The sequence below is a fragment of the Heliconius melpomene genome, chromosome 18 (assembly GCF_056956725.1).
Source record: "Heliconius melpomene rosina isolate 202511_hmr_F chromosome 18, ASM5695672v1, whole genome shotgun sequence".
NCBI classification, from domain to species: domain Eukaryota; kingdom Metazoa; phylum Arthropoda; class Insecta; order Lepidoptera; family Nymphalidae; genus Heliconius; species Heliconius melpomene.
Window position 1 is genome coordinate 14,648,494 of NC_140406.1, and position 16,045 is coordinate 14,664,538.

Below are 16,045 nucleotides of genomic sequence, written 5' to 3' on the forward strand. Positions count from 1 at the left end.
AGTTTCAAAGTGTTTAGAGAAATTCAATTAAATAAAGAACATTGTAAATTTAAATAAATAACATTTCATATTGACTTACTCGTTACAGCCAATTTTGTTGCGGTAAAAGCAATAAGTAATTTACTTACCAATCTTTCAGTATCAGAATCAGGTTCCTGTACACCATAATCTTGGGAATAATGCTCGCTGGTGGACTGATGTTCCAGACTTTCCATTTGTACCGCCGTCACGGGGTCTAAGGTGTCCAATGAGGATACCATGGTGTTCGACCCTGGAGGGCGCGCTATGTTATCTTTCTGATTAGTATCAAGCTCGGCAAAAAGCATAAAAGCTAATGGAATAACATGTTAGTTATAGTTTTATGTTATACTGTTATTTTTTATATAGAGGAATGAGAGTAATGCGTTATTTTATTTTAGTTATATTATTTAATTATTTTATGAGCATAAATTTTAAAGTATTAATTATTTAGTTATATCGAAAATACTAAGAAAACATGAAAAAAGAAAAAGAAAATAAAAAAATGAACAAACAATATGAGTAATTTCAATAGTTTTTCAAATTATCTACTTAACACATTATTCCATTTATTAGTTATGGTATTATACTAGAAGCGGGGATACATCTGCAACGTTAAATGGGTTCATTAATGAACATTACATGTACATTACATGCTAAATAAATAATAATTTTAAATATAATAACAGTATAGTGAGGACTTTTGCAATAAATTATAATAATATGCAGTCAAGAAATTTTCTTACATTATTATTAACCTTCTTTGATAATCAATATGTCATGTTTTAACAGACATTAAAAATTAAAATAAAAAACAACATTCAGCATTTTATTACAAAGTATTACAATCCATAGAATTAAATTACATTTTATACAATTAATAAGAATTTAGAAAATAATTTGGTGACCCATGCGGTGATATTATTGCCAATTTAGGAGGTTCTTACAATAATTTAGAAATGCTTACATTTTTACCAGATTTGAGGTCGTCATTTACTATTACAATTACAGATTTTTGAAGAAAATTTAAAATCTGTAAATTTATTAAATACTGCCTAGCTATCAAGCTTCATCATTATATATTTTATATAGTACACTATAATATATGTATATAGAATAGATATTGTGAAGAAAAAAATGACGCTTACCTCCTGAAGTCAGACTACCCGTCATAGGCGTATCGATTTCATAATTGTAGGTTGCGCGAGTCGCGTTGGAACTTGTGGCCTCTAAACTGTCAGTGCTGCCCAGCATCATATCTGCTCGTGCCCTGTAGAGTATGAACTAAATGTAATATATACTATTTCAAATATATTAAAATTACAACTCTAAATAATATAATAAACATAATTTTCAATTATGTTTATTTACAAAAACCTTTGATAAACAAAGATTTAAAATTGGTGGATTTTTAATGTTCTATTTATTAATTCTGAAGAAAATAAAAAATATTAAAATTTATAAATATTTAAGTGTTAAAAATGAATTTACACTAACATTTTACGTGTTATTAGCCTCGACAAATAAAATGTTATTATACACAGATTAAGAGTACAGTCTAAAAAACGGCCGGGGAAATAAGAACACAAAACACGTGTTCTTATTTAATTTTAGTACCGTCTCAGTGTCCTTTATAAAGTTGCGTAAATAACCACTGAAACAGTAAAGTTTCAGAAGGAGTTTCTTTCTTTCGGTAAGTATATGTTTCAATACCACAGATTCAGGTTTAGAGTATTTAAAATTATTTCGCTGTTTGGCCAATACACTACCACAACACTACACTCCACTTCGTAAATCTTTTTCTTAACAAAAAGTAAAAAGATATTCTGTAATCTCAATATAGAATTGTAGAACTGTTAATAAATGTAGAACTACTCTTAAAATATAATTATACCGTTACCACAATTAACTGTAAGATAATATTTTTCAAAACGTACCGGCTAAAACTTCCCGAAGAACTCAGTTCCTCATCTTGACCACTCCAGGAACCACTGGCTGGATCTGTGAAATGTTTTCCGGAGACAATACTGTGAGCCACCGATCTCCCTGAGGAGGGCGATAGCTCGCGGATGGCGCTTCCCTCACGTGAAAATTCTAAGTCATCAGGTTTCTCTTCGTAACGTTCTGAAGACGATATTACTGTTTGCTTAGACAACATCACTACTTCACTATCAGATGGATGTCTTTCTATAATTGTCATTATACTATCCATTTCGGATGGTTGGGATGCTAAAGAAGAAGACATTTCAGAACCCATTGACATACTGCTTTCATCATAAATATTAGATCTTATTGGTATATCTACACCTTGTTCAGAATCGGTATATGTAATAGTTTCTGATACTTTTTTCCTATCTACAAGTTTTTCTTCTATAATGGTAGTAGACGTAGTAGCTTGTGCTACTGCAACAGTGCGACTTTGACTCTCAGTTTGTATATTCTGTTCCTCTAGTTTCTTACTCTTTTCCTCTTGATCTAAAATTTTCATCATTTCTTCACAATCTCCCGGTATGGATTCAGCGGAACCATCACTTGGAGCTGCAGCACACACGAAAGAGGAAGTTTTTTGACAATCTTCTACAACTTCACAAGTTTTAGGTTCTGATGTACCTGCTTCAGGTTCTGGTACAAAAAAGGCACCCCTTTCGTCAAATTTCTTGACAGTTATTATTTTCGGTCGATATTCTTGTATTTTTTGCTCTAAGGCTAATTGTTGATCAATAATTTTTCTAATTGCCACTGAATCAGATAAAAATTTTTGTGATGGACTACCATAGCTTCCAACTTTTTGAGATGGACTTCCACCTTTTTGAGAAGGACTTCCACCTTTCTGTCCAGGACTACCGCTCTTAAATGGCGGACTACTATCACTGCTACTATCGTACGAACGTTTTTCTTGTTCCAGAAAACTTCCACTAACTACTTTAGGATCAGCAAGCAATAAAGCTTCTTTTTGTTTTGCTAGTAATTCAGCTTTTAAAGCTTCTAGGCAAGCTGTTTCAAGTCCTTCAAATTCTTTTAAACTTGATATTGATATATCGTCTCCTTGACTTTTACTTAAAATATATCGACGCGGTAAAGATCCATTTAGAGAATCTTGAGACGAAGAAGAATGTTGTTGATATTGTTCCATTAACGCCCTTTCAAGATTTTCAAATTCTTGTAATGAGCTTATAGATATATCATCATTCTCTCCTTTTATTCTAAATCTCATACGAGAGGCCATTTCAGATTCCGACAAACTTCCATATGAATTTCTAAAGCTACCGTAACTACCTATGGACTCTTTCTGAGAACTGAGACTTCCAATGCGGCTAGCATCAAAATCAGTCATTTCCTCTTCCTTGATATCCTCCAAAGGTATCCTTTCATAGTCGTATCGAGGATCTCCTTCGAATTGCATTTGTATCCAGCGTTTACCAGCCTCTATTTCAGCTAATTCTTGAGCTTGGAGCCTCTTTTGGTCTAATTCAAATTGTTCTTCATCAGATAGTGATGATCCAGATGCGCTGCTTGTACTTTCTTGTTTTCTAGATGTCTTGGATAAGTATTCTTCTACTTCAGTATCGTGACGTCTTACATACTTCTGTGTCTTTATTTGTAAACTTTTGCCTTCTGGGTCAGTTTCTTGAGCTTCCTTTGCAACTTCCTCAATGACAACAAAATCATCCATTTCACTTGGTTTGTCAACCATTTCAAACTCGTCACTGGTTGGTGATTCTTGTTCTTTTTCATAGGTATGTAAAGTTTTTTCATCTGTCGTAATAATAAGTTCAGATTTACTAGTTTCCGTCATTAATTCAGATTTTAATTCTGGGGTTTCTGATATGTCATACATATCATCAAGAACATATTCTCGCCCATTATCGGTAGATAATGAACTTTGACTTGGCGCTGAAAGAGGTGTATGAGGTGTTGAAAGATGTTCATGAGTTCTTAAGCTCGATGTAGAGCTTTGTTTACTCTCAAAATGATCATCAGGTGTCTTTAAGCCAGATTTTTCAGCTTTTGTTTTAGGGACAGAAGAATCGCTTTTTGATTTTAATATTTCTTCATACTGTTTTGTTCCTATTGGAATAATATCATCTTCAATGTCAACAAACTCCCTTTGGCTAGGGGGTCTTTCAGTAACAGGGAAAGGAATAGCACTTATGTCCTTGATAACCTTCTGTACACATTCTTCTGTAACTTCTTGATGTGTTTCACTAATATGAGTACTTGGGATGTTTTCTTCTTTTTTTACTGTAGTTTTAAGTATAATAGTATCATCATGCGGCAATTTTGTTGGTGTAGTACTTACACTACCATATTTTTCGATTTCTGCATACTCTGCTGAGCCTATTGGAATAATTTCACTTTCTATATCAACAAATTCTCTTTGAGACTTACTTACTTTCGTAATAGAAAATGGTACAGCATGATCACTATGCGTAGATACTTTAGAAACTGTTTCTTGAATTTCCTCTTTGTCCAAGTCTAATTGTGATTGAGATGAAGATATATCAAGTTTTGAAATTGAAGAAGATAATATCTCATCAGTCTTAAATTGACTTGATATTGTTGTGTCTGATCCTTCTTTATCTTTTAAAGAATCATCATCTACATCAATACTCTCTGACACTCCCTCAACTGGGAAATGTTCAGGTATCATATCTTTAGGTTGAAATCGCATCTCATGAGATCTTTTCATTTTACCAACGGGTTCTATACTGTCTACTTTATATTCATCATCTTCTCCTGAAATTTCCTCGTCACTTATTTCTTTTCCTTTTAATACATGTTCTTTCTCAGGTTCATGCAAAAATTGTTCCACATAAGTGCTACTTTCCATTAATTCCTCTTTTAACTCATTAGCAGAAGGTACAAGAGTTTCAGATGCATCTGATATATCTATACTAGCCACATGACTAGAACCGTCTGAATCGAGACTCTTCATGCTATCTCTTGATGCAAGGGAACTTCCGGCAGTATAGTAATCTTTGGATGTTCTTAAGGATTGAGAAGAAATATCATGACTAGTAAGTGCTGTTTCATATTCGGTACCACTTTGAGCCGTCATCATGACTTCAACATCTGAAGATAATGGCCGACTTTCCGAGTGTTCAAAACTGTGGTAATGACTTTCGCCAGAGCTAGACCAGCCTTCAATATCTGAAGCCGATCTCCTATCTACGATGCCTAACTGTGATTTAATATGCTTATGTGCTCTAAGTTTAACTTCAGGGCTACCTTTAGAAGAATCTTTCCCGTCGAATGTAATATCGCTCTCTGTTTCTAAAATAGAATGAGGACCACTATCAGATCTTACCGATGTGTCTGCTTCTAAAGGTGGACTAGATTCTTTTTGATGGATAGTTTCTTTATCATCGTCAGAAAAAGTGATTTCATCATGTGAACTCATTTTTTTTGAAATTTCATCCGATTTACTATCCATGTCCTTATCATCTTTATCATGAGTTGTAATCTTATCACTATGATCATCACTAACGTGAGGTTCTTCTTTTATTACTTCAGGTCTATCCGGACTTATTAAAATTTTAAATTGAAATTCTGATGGAGATTGTTTATATTTAATACTGCCATCACTTTTCTCACTAATAATTTCAACTTGTGCTGCTTCTAAGGACTGCTTAACTTCATCTATAGTTTTTTCTAAAACTGATAAGTCAGCAAGAGGCTGAGCAGATATTAATGAATCTAATGCCACCCTTTCAGTCTCAAGTTTCATCCCATGAAACTCGGCAGAGGAAAAATCTGTATCATAACCACTACTACATATATCTTCTGTGCTTTTTTCTTTTATTAATTTCATTTCGCTTTTTCTATGATCTGTCCCAGTAAGAAACGCTGAGTCTGCTTCTGTAGAAAATTCTGATGCTTGTAATGTTTCGGCACTAACAGTTGAATCTATTGACTTTTGTAAAACTTCACCTTCATGAGATTCTAATGACTTAATCATGTTCTCAGTATCAAGACTTTCACCAGATTTTATCATAACGTCCTTTGACGTAATACTGATGTCGTCTGAGATTTCTACTGTACTTGGTGATATGTCTTCAATTTTAATGAGCTTTGAGCTGGAGTCATAAGTTTTAGCTTCTAGGTTGGCCGTGAATCCCATTTCATCCGTAGTTTCTGTAGTAGATTTAAGCGACGGCTCTGATTCTGCAGTTTGTGTTAAATCTTGAATTACGCTAGTGCCTTCTTTGAAAACTGATACTTCTAATATTAAGTCATCGGCCTGGTGAAGTGGTAATTTAACTGGAGATCTAGTTGAGCTTTTGTCTTTTTTTGGGGTATCATTAATTCTATCATCGTGAGGTAAATCTGGTACTATTTCTAATTCCGAATGAGTGTCTTGACTAGCTGTACGACTAAATGTACTTTTGACAGGTGAAGTTGAGATCTTTATTTCTTTTATAAAATCGACTTCATAAACTTCATCATCTTTTTTGAACGATTTTGATTTACTTTTGGGACTAGCATCTGAAGAGTCTCGTCTTTCCGCAGTTTCACTATTAAAACTAGGCACGTGAGAAGCATCTGAACTAAGATCATCATGTTCTTTACTTTCGATAACAGATTCCTCTTTGTAGTGCTCTACTTTAGAACTTACTATTTGACCTTTCTCAGATACTTCAATGCTTGAAACAGTTTCATCCTTTTCAACTATCTTTAAGCTTGAATCCACAAATGCTATTCTTGATTTATTATCTTCATCTTCTTTAATGTTCTCTAGCTCTCCAGGTTCTGTAAAATATTCTTTACCCCATTGTTCATGAGACAAATCTCGTTCTGATATTTTTACTTCATATTTTTTTTTTACCGTTTCATCTTTTAAAGCAGTCATTTTTTCTTCTGATTTAGTTTGTCTTCCAGTATAAAGCCCTTGTTCAGAAAATTCTCTTTCTACTTTTACTATATCTGTATCATCAGTACTCTTAAATACTGTTTTGGTTTCTACGTCTGATCGTTTTGCAGAAGCTTCATGTGCTTTTTCCACCTTTTTTTGGGATGTTTCTGTTTGATCACCTTCTCTCTTAACGGTCATTTTTTCCTTAACTTCATGTTCTTGTCCTCGTAATTCATGACTAGTTTCAGTTTTTATTATTAATGAATCGTCATCAGACGAGGAAACTTGTTTTGTTTCAGAGAAAAATTCTTGTCCTGAGATTTTTCTTGTTTCTGTCTCTTTGTGAGAAAGTACTGTACTATATTCACTTGCAACACCAAATTTAGCAATCATATCAGACATAACTGCCTCTGGGTCTATATTTTGGAATTTCATTTGTGTACCATCTACAGTTTTGTGAATTGAAGAAGAAGATGTTGATGTCTCTATTCTAGACTGTGAGAAAAATGTATCTGTTGATGTAGTCGATGTGGATTTTTGCATATCTTCTCCCATTTCTTTCTTTATTTGGTCAATAACGTCAATGCTCTTTTCAATTGTTCGATCTACTAATTCAATAGCACCACTTGTGATTGTGGGTTTATCCACATTTACAAATGATAAATTGTCGGCAATATGTTTTGTAGGGGACTTTGGTCTAGCTGCTTCATTTAGAGCTTTAGATGCTTCTGATAATAATTCTGAAAAGATGAATGGTCAAGGTGAAATCACTAGACAAATATAGTTTTGCAAGACGTTAAAAAATTATGAACTATAAAGAAACACAAAAATAAATATAATTGAGGAGATATATATATATATAAATAAACTTAATAGTATTGTTATATAATTGTGTATTTATATAATATATATACATAATTAGTGCTAAAGCTAGTAACGAGGTGTAGAATAATATAGACAAATAAAGCGTCTTTAAAAGGTATAAGTTAACCATATTATATGATATTTGAAATGACAATACATTAAGTTAATAAAATTAATAATGAGGAAGCTAATGTGATGGCAAGATGTAAAATAAACTTTGAAAAATTTTGGAATCAAAGCGAAACATTACTCAAATGTGAACATCAATGTGAAGTGAAAACAAAAATTGATTGCTGATCAATAACAAATAAACCAATTAATTTGTTAGTTTAAAAAGCGACAATTAATGAAATATTAATAAAATGGTCCCTCCAATTGTGTTCACTTACCTAAGCAACGTGAGGACTCCGCAAGAAAGAAAGTAAATTTTACTGTGCGACAAATATTGGCATAATGTTTGTGTCTATTGCAAATTAATTTTAACTCTCTTATTTAAATGATCTTATCCCTAATATATTTATATTTATGATGTGCTCCTTTTTTTGCTACCTTTCTAACTAGGTGCTTATTGAAATGATGTCCAATCTGCATTGATATTAAATTTAGATAATAAATTGATGATTAAATAAATTATTAATATCATGCAAAAGTTGACTCAAATAAAAATGTGGCAAAATAATATTTTAAATTAGTCTTTATATTTCTAAAATAATGAGTAAAGTTTCGCCATGACTCTACTTTGCCACTATCTAATGCAATATTAATATTATAGTACACATACGTTTGTTAATAAATGTAGCCAATCCCAAATATTATATTTGTTACTTTAAGATAACGATACTAGCATAAAAATAAATATTTCAATATATGTAAATATGTATACATATAAGGTAAATCATAAAGTACATTTTATTGTCTACAATGGCAATGACTTACTGAAAATTTCGATAAAAATTTTCAAGTTATATTTTATTCTCCCTAGGTCTTACCGCTTTGATGTGCCTCAGTTTCACTCAACATGCTATCGCCAGCTGATGAAGCTCTAGGAGATGCTCGACTTGCATCGAGGAAAGATGAATCGGAACCTAAAGAGTACGAAGAATTATAAACTACTAGCGGACGCGCGCAGCTTCGCTTGCGTATTTAAGGGTGAATTCTAATAACCCATGAAACATGTGTTCAATGAAATATTTTTAAGAGTCTAAATTTCAATTTTTATAAAAATCGGTGCCGATTTAAAGATTTTTCCATACAAACTTTGAACCCCTATTTCACCCCTTTAGGGTTAAAATTTTTCAAAATCCCTTCTTAGTGGATGTCCAGATTACGAAAATAAACTTTCGTCCAAATTTAACGTTTCTACCATCAGCGGTTACGGCTGTGCGTGCGTCTTACCTCAGTCAGTGAGGACAAGTCCTTTTATATATATATACAGATAAGCTAATTGTAATAAGGCACGAATATTATTTGTATTTATGTCACTCACTGCAATATTATATACAATTAAACAGTGAAATTGTGTTTATGTTACGTGACTACAATAACTCGTATACAAATTAATGAGATTTATAATCTGAGATTTATATCGATGAATATGAAAAGCTGTAAAAATCAGTATTACTGATAGTGAAAGCAAGCATAAAAAATATCTAGTAAAACACCTTTTGGTTGTAGTCCAGTCTGCTTTTCGGTGGCACTATCTTCAGATTTTGCTCTTTCTTTCATTATTAAATCAACAGGTGATGGAGGAGGAGTTTTCGAAAATTTTGCTGTTAGATCTAAAATAATATAATGGTGTAAAATATATTAGGTAAAATAAAATAACGTTATAATAAAATAATCTACGAAGGGTAAAAATTGGGCGTAACTCTAACCTCGCTTCTTAGAAAACAGAACAACTACAAAGAATAAGTTATAATAAGTGTAGAAGAATTTAAAACTAATTCTATTACTAAAAATGTTATATTGAAATTACCGTGTGTTACATGGCTGGAATCAATTCTAATCAGAGCACCTTGAGAGGAAATGTCTTCTAATAAATTTGAACATCTTCTATTTAATTCTTTAATATCCGGTACTTCATCTTCCTTTTCACTTTTTTCTGCCTCGTCATCAGCTTCTTCTGCTTCTTGTTTTTTCTCTTCCAATATGATTTTTTTCCTTTCTGTTATATGTAATTCTTCCTTCAAACTTGCACCTTTATCTTTAATTTCTTTGAGAAATTGACCTTTCATATCAGCAATATCCATTTCCGATACCTTAATTTTTTCAAAAGATTTTTCATCTTGCTCACTTATTAATTTACTCTCTGTCAAAATTGAAGTTTCTTGTGAAGAGCTTGTTGAAATATGAGTGATCTTCGAGGTTGAACGCTCCTCATCTGCAAATTCTTTACTTCTGGTTAGCATATCTGATGCATCTGATGCTAATGTTTTTGATACATCAAATGAAGAATGTTCTTCAGAAAACGTTTTTTCATCAATCGATCTTGAAATTTCTTTAACACTATCTATTGAAGCTTTTGAAAAATCTTTTGCTAAATCAATTGTTGAATCTTTTGATAATTCATTAGTTGCAAAATCTCTGGAAGTATCTTTACTGTCTATTGAAGATTTAGAATAATCTTTGGTCAAGTCAAGAGATTTTTTCGACAAATCAGGAGTACCTCTTTCTTCGGTTTGATCATCCATTCTATATTCTTCTTTAATATCAACCGACGTTTTAGACGAATCTTTAACGAGGTCAGCTCCACTCATCCTAGATAAATCAGCTGACGTACCATCTTCTACAACTGATTTTTGGTCATCATCAGATGATTTGGTCAACGTTGATATTACAGTTGTTACTGAAGATTCAGTTGTTGACTTTGATACTAAATCATTACGTAAAATACTGTCTACAAAATGAGTTTTCTTAGTAAATCTTTCTCCTTTTACTTCATCGGACTCCCGAGGTACACTCGAAATTGGTACAGAATCTTGAGTTAAATCATGTTTGAAATCAGATGTAATATATGATGAATCAGATACTTCGGTATACTTACCATCATCTTCAAATTCAGCCTAGAACATTTAAAATAAATAAAATTACCATTCACATATTATGGTTAAATAAACTTTGTGATGTATTTTTATGCTTACTTCTTTTTCTGGGAAATCATCAGCATCATCAAGCGAATCCGTCCGAATTTTTTTAATGTCAAAACTAGAAGATGGTAATTTTCCGTCAACATCAGAAGTAGGTTCTATTATTTCTAACACTTTAGCTTTATCCATATCTGAAAATAATGATAAAATATAAAAGGGCTTCTGGATAGGCATATATATTATGATAACTACCTCAATTGATGAATTGAAATCACTTGGCATTTGTAAGGCCCATGTAGGCCAAAGTTGATCCATTAATCAAGCAATCCATCGAGTATACCGCGTATAGTAGGGTTAACAGAGGGAACCTCATAATACATTTTTCCCCCTTTCCGACCAATTTTTATTATTACGCGTGAAATGGCAACGCTGAGTTTTGTTACCATATAGAGGTAATAATTTTTTCACCCGAGTGGGCATAGAAATCAACGGTTCTGGTTACAATCAGACGCATTAATACTTTTATCGATTTTAATAACAGTAATTCATAACTTAACTAGCTTTTACTTTTTTATTGAGAAACATTTAGTATAAAAAATTAGCATAAAAAATGTAATAATGTAAATAACGTAATATTTAAAAGTATGTCAAAGTATAATTAAATAAGAATACCTGATTCTGAATCTGTGTAAATTTGTTCCTCTACTTCATCAGGAGAACTCTGCACCGAAAAAGTTCTTACTTGCTTCTTTTTTGGCATTATTATTATTTCTCCACTGTCCTTAGAAAGAGATTTAATTAATCCTGGCCTTTCCTTACACATTCTTGCATCATCAGCTGATTCCATAGATATTTTTGTAGTATGTATATCATCGTTATCCTTATCATCAGATTTCTCTAAATATCCTTCAACAGTTTGCACAGCTTCTTCTATTATAGAATCTACAGAAACTTCGCCTTCTAATTCTTTTGGTGTTTCTTTTCCAACAGTACCCTCTTCAGACAAATCTAAGTCCTCCGAAGCTTGTTTAATTATGATTTCTATATTATCAGCCATTTGCTTCATAGCTGAATCAGATTTTTTCAATTCCTGCTTACTTTCTTTTTCTTTCGAAATGCCAACAGTGGCATTATCTTTTTTAAGTAGATCTTCTTCCATTTCTATTTCAGATTCTGCTATTCTTTCTAATGAAATCGCTGGGCTGATACATGAATGTCTTCTTTCTTCTTTTTGAGGAACTTTAGCATCGTAAAATCTTCTTTCTGTCTCTAATATTTCTTTATTAATACTTTTAACGTCTTTTTCAATTTGGGGGCTACGAGCAGCAGCTACAATAGTACCTTTTTGAAGTATGTCCTCAATTACAGGTTTCACTTGCTCAATTGTTATGTCTTGAATATTCTCCGAACATATGTCACTGATAGTTGTAACTTTATCGTCAATCTTTACTTTAACGATTTCAAATTTATCTGTTTCAGTTTCTTGTGTATCTTTTATTTCTTTAGCTAGATTCTCTGGTTTTTCTATAACATGATCTACTTTTATTTCAGACGCAGATGGATCAATGATTATAGTCTTTTCCTTTAGTATAACTGGCTCAGACATATGACTTGAAATTACCAAATCATCTTTTACCGATGTAGACTCTTTAATTATACTAACATGAGTATCGAAAGATTTAATTTTTTCAGATACTTTGGTAGATATACTCTCTTCACCAGAAGGATATTTAGTTACTTCGGTGACAGTCTTTTTTATTTTAATCTGCCCATTAGGCATAGTAGTTTCTTCAGTAACAGTTGTTGTTGTTATTTCTTCCCCTGTAGGACCTATCGTATTTTTAGTTTTAGTGGAAGTCGTTATATGTTTTTCGTCACTAAGATCCTCTGATTTTAACAACATGCTTTGAAGTCTATCTTCTAAGACAGAATCAATAGCCTCTGATGTACTTGTTGTAATGATTTCTTCTTCCTCTTCTATTAACTCTATTTGCTCTGATATTTTTTTTGATATTGTTATTTTCCCAGACGGATATTTGGTTGTTTCAGTGACAGTAGTTTTAATAATATTTTCTCCCGTGGGCATTGTCGAAGTTTCGGTCAAAGTTTCTACAGTGATTTCTTCACCAGTAGGACCTACAATAGTTTCTACTTTTGTTGATACTTTCGTTTCATCTGCAGTTGAATGAAGTGCTTCGGTATCTTTTAGAATTTCTTTCTCTTGACTAACTGATTCTGTGGGAAGCTTTGTTTCCATAAAAGTCATGGTTTTATCGCCGGGAGCAACATCTAAAATTGATTGATCTGTTGAATCTAAGATACTTTCGTCTATACTTTCCTGGACGGCTTTAGCAGTGGTAACTTGAGCTTTTTCTATATCATCTTCTTTTTTATGTATACTTGTAAATTTCTCTTCCTCTTCGGAGGATTCTCTTAAGCTCGTGGCAAAAGATCCTTTTTTGTGACTTTTTACACTTTCTGAAACTTTTGTAGACACCGTTTCTCTACCAGAGGGATATACAACCTTTTCAGTAACGGTTGTTTTTATTATTTCTTCTTCATTTGGCCCTTTAGTAATATCAGTTACTGTAGTAACAGTAATTTTTTCACCTGATTCACCAGTTCTATATTCAGTTTTTGAGGTGGATTTATCATCTTGTACAGATTTATGAAGTTCAGATTCAATAGCTAAATCTTTAGTTATTGTTGATGTTAGCATATCTCGGTCTCGTGTAGCTACTAAAGGCTCAGGAGCTTCCTTAAAAGACGTAACAGATGACTTTTGTCTATGACTTCTGATACTTTCTGACACTTTTGTAGAAATTGTCTCTTTACCAGAAGGATACAAAATTTTTTCACTTACTGTAGTCTTAACTATTTCTTCTCCAGATGGACCTTCAGTAATATCTATTACTGTAGTAATAGTAATTTTTTCACCTGAATCACCAGTTTTATGTTCAGTGCTTGACGTTGATTTCTCTTCTTGTGAATATTTTTCCTTATCCTGCTCGATTGTCATGCTGATATCAGATTTCGGCTCATCTACGTGTTTTTCAAGTAATGGTTCAGATATTATTTTGGTTTTTAAGGAATCATCATCTTTCGTTACAACCGAGACATCTTCCTTAATTTTTTCAGTTTTACTTAGAATTGTTTCAGTATCAAGTTCACGTTTCAACTGTTCTTCACGTTCCTTAAGCAGGAATTGCCCGGTTACTTGCTTATCTGGCAAGGAACTGCAATTAAAGAAAATATAATAAAAATGAGAAATAATAAAATTTTCCAAATGTATAATCTATTAAATATAATATTGATTACCTAACTTCGGCTATATGTGGTAACTTGTGAACATATTCAGCAACGTGATCTTCAGGAAAGCCTTCCACATCATCTAAGGAATCTCCATGCGATAGTTTAGCTATTTTGCTTTTTTCTGTTGCTTTCGCTGAAAATATATTTACTATTTTTTAACATTTTTAAAGTGTTATTCCACACTTAGGAAACAAAAATATTAATTAAGAAAACGTATAAGAAATTGAACGTAGCGGGATTTGAACCCGCGCCTCTTTGGCCAAGCGCTCTGACCAATTAAGCCATATGTTCTCATAGAGTTACGCCAAAATTCTTATAAGTTTGTTATAACTTATTTTTATGTTGTTAGCGTCTCTTTAGGGAGATTTTTACAAAATTCCGCTACCCAAAGATAATTACTTAGAATTCTCGTTTCGCAAGTGAGAATACTATTTTTTAAATATTTTGTAACATTTTTAAAGTACGAGGCCAATCGTGGCGCAGAGGTGAAAAGTGTGCTGCAATATCTGGTGTTAATGCCTTGGAAATGCGATCTCTTCTTAGGACATGTGAAGTCAGCTTAGCTGATTGAATCCGCAATGAAGAGATACAGAATCACTGCTACTAGCAAGAATATACTAATTTTGTACAATTTATTACACTTATATATAAAAGACACGGAAAATAAAAAAATAGTAATTAAACATAGAAACAATATATTTACCAGGGGATTTAGGTCTTTCTTCTTGTTTGCTTTCAACTTTCTCCTTTACAACATCGACGTGCGTACCCTGTGTTCCAATATCGTCTTCTGATTCTTCAAATGTATAATCTCTTGATTCAGTAAGGCTATATGCGTCAGAAAGACGTTTCTCATCTAAACGTAATTCGCTTACCGATCCTGATCCCACAGATGTAACTGATTGACGTTTATCAGGTTCTATTACTAAAAAATAAGTTAAGTAAAGTGTAACTCATACAAAATAATACAAATTTATTATTAGGTACTGAAAGAATAAATAAATAAAATACTTTTGTCTAAAGTGTCTCCTTTTGGTGTTGTAATCTCTTCGATTTCTTTGGACATTTCTGTCGCTGATTTTATTAATTCTTTTTCTTTATCTTTTTCAAACACTTGATCATCTTTTATTGGTTCTTCTTCTGATGAAGTCTTTTTATCTGTGACGGCGTCCTCGGAACTTATTTTATCTGAAATGCCTTCAGACGATTTTCGATCAGATATTTCTATTTCCCTACTACTTTCAGATGAAATTTTATCTGATTGTTCATCTTTATCAGACGAACGATCTATTTCTTCAGCTTCTGTAACAAACATCTGGAATTCTTGTTTGGCGGGCGCTATAATATCACCTAAGTCACTAAGTTTTGTAAAAGATACAGATTCTGTTCTAGAATGCCGTTTTGGTGGCATCTTTTTAAATACGATCTCGGCTTCATCCAATTGTGTGGATGTAGAGTCAGAATCTGCTTTTTGTGATTCTAATACTTGAGAGTCAATTTTGATTGCACTAAAACCGATACTTTCTTCGAATTTCTCATCACCAAAACCACTTCCTGAATCAGCTGTTCCCTCATATTCGGCACGTTCATCGAAATCAGAGGACGATATTTTGGCTTTAACATCAGATTGATCAGATTTTAATGAATCCGCCTCTGAATGCCGTCTAGAGTCTGTATGATCAGAGTCCTCCAATGAATCTGAATATATACGTTTTGAAAAGAAACACTCTTGAACAGAATCATCTTCTGGAACTGTTTCGATAAATTGACGTGCTTTGGCACTTATAACTGGAGATTCTTTGGTTAAAATCTATAATAAAAATGTACAAATTAAAACTCTACTTTCCTACGCTTTCTACGGTTACAGCATTAATTAGAAAAAAAGCAATATTCTAAAATCATAAAGTACCGT

At 32.6% G+C, this 16,045-nt stretch overlaps 1 protein-coding gene across 3 annotated transcripts in view; it reads right to left on the minus strand.

Moving 5' to 3' along the window:
* LOC146529673 (uncharacterized) overlaps window positions 1-16,045 on the minus strand; it is a 57,782-nt gene that overhangs the window by 3,299 nt on the left and 38,438 nt on the right. For 2 of the 3 annotated variants that reach the window (XM_085201420.1, XM_085201419.1), the window contains 11 exons: window positions 15,145-15,943; window positions 14,837-15,058; window positions 14,140-14,266; window positions 11,494-14,057; window positions 10,876-11,012; window positions 9,711-10,797; window positions 9,397-9,513; window positions 8,725-8,820; window positions 1,956-7,611; window positions 1,167-1,288; window positions 129-283 (listed from right to left, as the gene is read on the minus strand). In XM_085201420.1, coding sequence (XP_085057546.1) covers window positions 129-283; window positions 1,167-1,288; window positions 1,956-7,611; window positions 8,725-8,820; window positions 9,397-9,513; window positions 9,711-10,797; window positions 10,876-11,012; window positions 11,494-14,057; window positions 14,140-14,266; window positions 14,837-15,058; window positions 15,145-15,943 — 11,082 coding nt within the window. The remainder of the gene's footprint in view (window positions 1-128; window positions 284-1,166; window positions 1,289-1,955; window positions 7,612-8,724; window positions 8,821-9,396; window positions 9,514-9,710; window positions 10,798-10,875; window positions 11,013-11,493; window positions 14,058-14,139; window positions 14,267-14,836; window positions 15,059-15,144; window positions 15,944-16,045) is intronic. The other variant, XM_085201418.1, reaches the window with a different exon arrangement.